The following is a 2,553-nucleotide window of genomic DNA, read 5'->3' as shown; positions in this document are numbered from 1 at the left end:
CCAACCAGTAATGTTTTATTTTTCTCTTCAGGGATGATGGATTTCAGCCTCTTTGGAATGTCTTATGTAAGCTAACAAGTCATTAACTTATATTCAATTATCCTGATGCTGTACATGATGTTACAGGATTCCAATCAGATCATTCTCAATATTTCAGACAGGAGCTGATATCTGTGGCTTCTTCTACGACGCAGAGTATGAGATGTGCCTTCGCTGGACGCAGCTGGGTGCATTTTATCCATATTCCAGGAATCACAACCAGAAAGGAACCAGGGTGAGATGCAACTCTTTAGTGGGTATTAACAGCACCACACGTGCAAAGAGCTGCCAGAACAAGGCACATGATGGCCTGGCTCCAAAAATAATTTTAAAAAAAAAATAATTATGTTCCAATGAAATGGACAAGAAAAGAACACATTTGGCTTTTTGTCAAGTAAAAATTGGCATTATTTATATACTTTCTTTCCTGTAAACCTCCCCCTTACCTGGGAGGTTTTGTGCCCACAGAGGGGCTGCCCTGGGACTGGGATCACTGGAAGGAAGCCCATTCTAACTTTGCTTTGACTGAACCAAACTCCTGCACCTTTCCCTCTCTGTACCATTTTGATTTGAATGGTCCACATCCAGACTAAAACACGGCTTTGATGGCAAACACACTTCGAGGAGCAAAACTGGCCTTGGTGCTCTCAGCCCTAATTGCCCATCATTACCCAACAAATGAGAAAATGCAGCAGTGTAATCAGATCTGGAGTCAGACTGGGAAATGTCTGTGCTTTGCACATTTGCCACCATCAGATATTGTATTTCTGTTAAAAGGAAAGGGAAATAATTGCCTAAATGTAGGTCTGTGCTGGCTAAGGACTAGGGTGGAGAAAGCTGTAAAACAAGATAACTGGGAAAAGAAAAAAAGTGGAACCAGCACTTCTATTCCAGTTAAAGCTTCAGGTCTAGGAGAGCAGAGCTATTTATGTGGAATATATCTAATGGATTAGAGTCTCCTTTTCAAACCCCCTGGGCTTTATCTCGCAGTGACACACCTTTGGATAGGCCTGTTAAAGCCTTAAAAATGCAGATTCAGGGTTATCATGTTGCTCCCAGTCTTACCCAATTTGCCAGGGTATTGTTCACTCCATTTAATAAAGATTGGAAGTGCTCCCTGACATCAGTCCTTGGTGCTTGGTGTCTCCTTGCAAGTCCAGAGAGCTGCCCTGTGGAAGAGAGGGCTGATAAATTCTGTGCACTGGGATGTGTCACACCTTGGGGACACTTTGCATTAAACATTCTTTATAGTATTCCCCTCAGCTTCCCTCTTAGGGCTGACGGTGATTCCCACTGTTTTTAGTGTCACTTGCTCTGTATTTAAGAAGAAAAATAAATGAAAGTGCTTGTGTTTGTTGGAGAAATATCCTTGGATTTATCTTACTATGTTGATTTTTTTTTTTTTTTAAAGCCGTTCCCACCAGAAAATCCAGCTTCACTCACAATGGTCTCTTCTCTTCCAGAGGCAAGATCCTGTTTCCTGGAATGCAACATTTGTGGAGATTTCCAAGAACGTGCTGAATGTCAGATACACCCTGTTGCCTTATCTCTACACACTATTGCATGATGCCCATGCCAGTGGTAGCACTGTGATCCGGCCTCTATTCCACGAGTAAGTGCAACTCCTCTGCTCCCCTTATCAGGAATTCCCATCAAAACTTCCCTAGTTAAGATCCACCCCCAAATTTTCTCTTAATTTCAGCATTTTTCTCTTAAAAAAAAAAAAAAAAAAGCCAAAAAACTCCAAAACAAACCAAGTCTTGCAGGAACACCGAGTTGTTTGCATGGGGTGACCTGAATTTCTCCAAAGCAAACTGTCTAAGAAAATAGTGGCACAAATCAAAAAGTACTTCCCTGTCTGTCCGTGATGTCTGTCCGTGATTATTGTTGCAAATACCAACCAGGCACAACAGACCTTCAGAGTTTTGTTGCCTAAATATACCGAAAAGCAAAAGCAAAGAAATGGGAAAAAAAAAAAAAAAAAAGCAGAGGTAAAAAAGCAAGGCTAACTTGCATTTCTCTAATGAGTCTCACATTAGGATCTTTATGAGTTCCTGGCAACCATTAATCGATCTATGAATTATTAATACTAAAATAAAGGTGAGGAAACGGCAGAGAGTAGGAAGGGGAGGTCCAATTACTGACAAAAATGCCTTAAAGGAGGAACACTCTGGAAAAGTTCACCTCTCAATGTTTAATCGTGACAGGTTTGTGACAGACAAAAACACCTGGGACGTGTATGAGCAGTTCCTCTGGGGACCTGCCCTGCTCATCAGCCCCGTGCTGCAACAGGTGGGTTTTATTTGAAGCGCTTATGAAAATATCAAAGCTTCCCTTTTTTGACTCAAGGTGCCTAAAACGTGTGTGTTTAATTCCAGAATGCTGTAACAGTGAGGGCTTACCTGCCCAGTGCCCGCTGGTACGATTACTACACGGTAAGTCACTTAAAAATTGTATTTTATGTCTTCTTCCCAGTGGTGGGGAGGTGGGAACTCTCTCTTGCTTAGTTTGCAT

The 2,553-nt window shown here is 41.8% G+C and overlaps 1 protein-coding gene across 2 annotated transcripts in view; it reads left to right on the top strand.

Moving 5' to 3' along the window:
* Nucleotides 1-2,553, top strand: part of SI (sucrase-isomaltase) — a 42,493-nt gene that overhangs the window by 34,604 nt on the left and 5,336 nt on the right. For both annotated transcript variants that reach the window (XM_027896134.1, XM_027896133.1), the window contains exons 38-42: nucleotides 32-66; nucleotides 158-274; nucleotides 1,503-1,651; nucleotides 2,247-2,331; nucleotides 2,418-2,474. In XM_027896134.1, coding sequence (XP_027751935.1) covers nucleotides 32-66; nucleotides 158-274; nucleotides 1,503-1,651; nucleotides 2,247-2,331; nucleotides 2,418-2,474 — 443 coding nt within the window. The remainder of the gene's footprint in view (nucleotides 1-31; nucleotides 67-157; nucleotides 275-1,502; nucleotides 1,652-2,246; nucleotides 2,332-2,417; nucleotides 2,475-2,553) is intronic.

The sequence above is a fragment of the Empidonax traillii genome, unplaced genomic scaffold, assembly GCF_003031625.1.
Source record: "Empidonax traillii isolate 1590-97213 ecotype Southwest subspecies unplaced genomic scaffold, ASM303162v1 scaffold482:size1200881, whole genome shotgun sequence".
Classification (NCBI taxonomy): domain Eukaryota; kingdom Metazoa; phylum Chordata; class Aves; order Passeriformes; family Tyrannidae; genus Empidonax; species Empidonax traillii.
The sequence above is the reverse complement of the archived record's forward strand: the minus strand, read 5'-3'. Positions and strand labels throughout refer to the sequence as shown.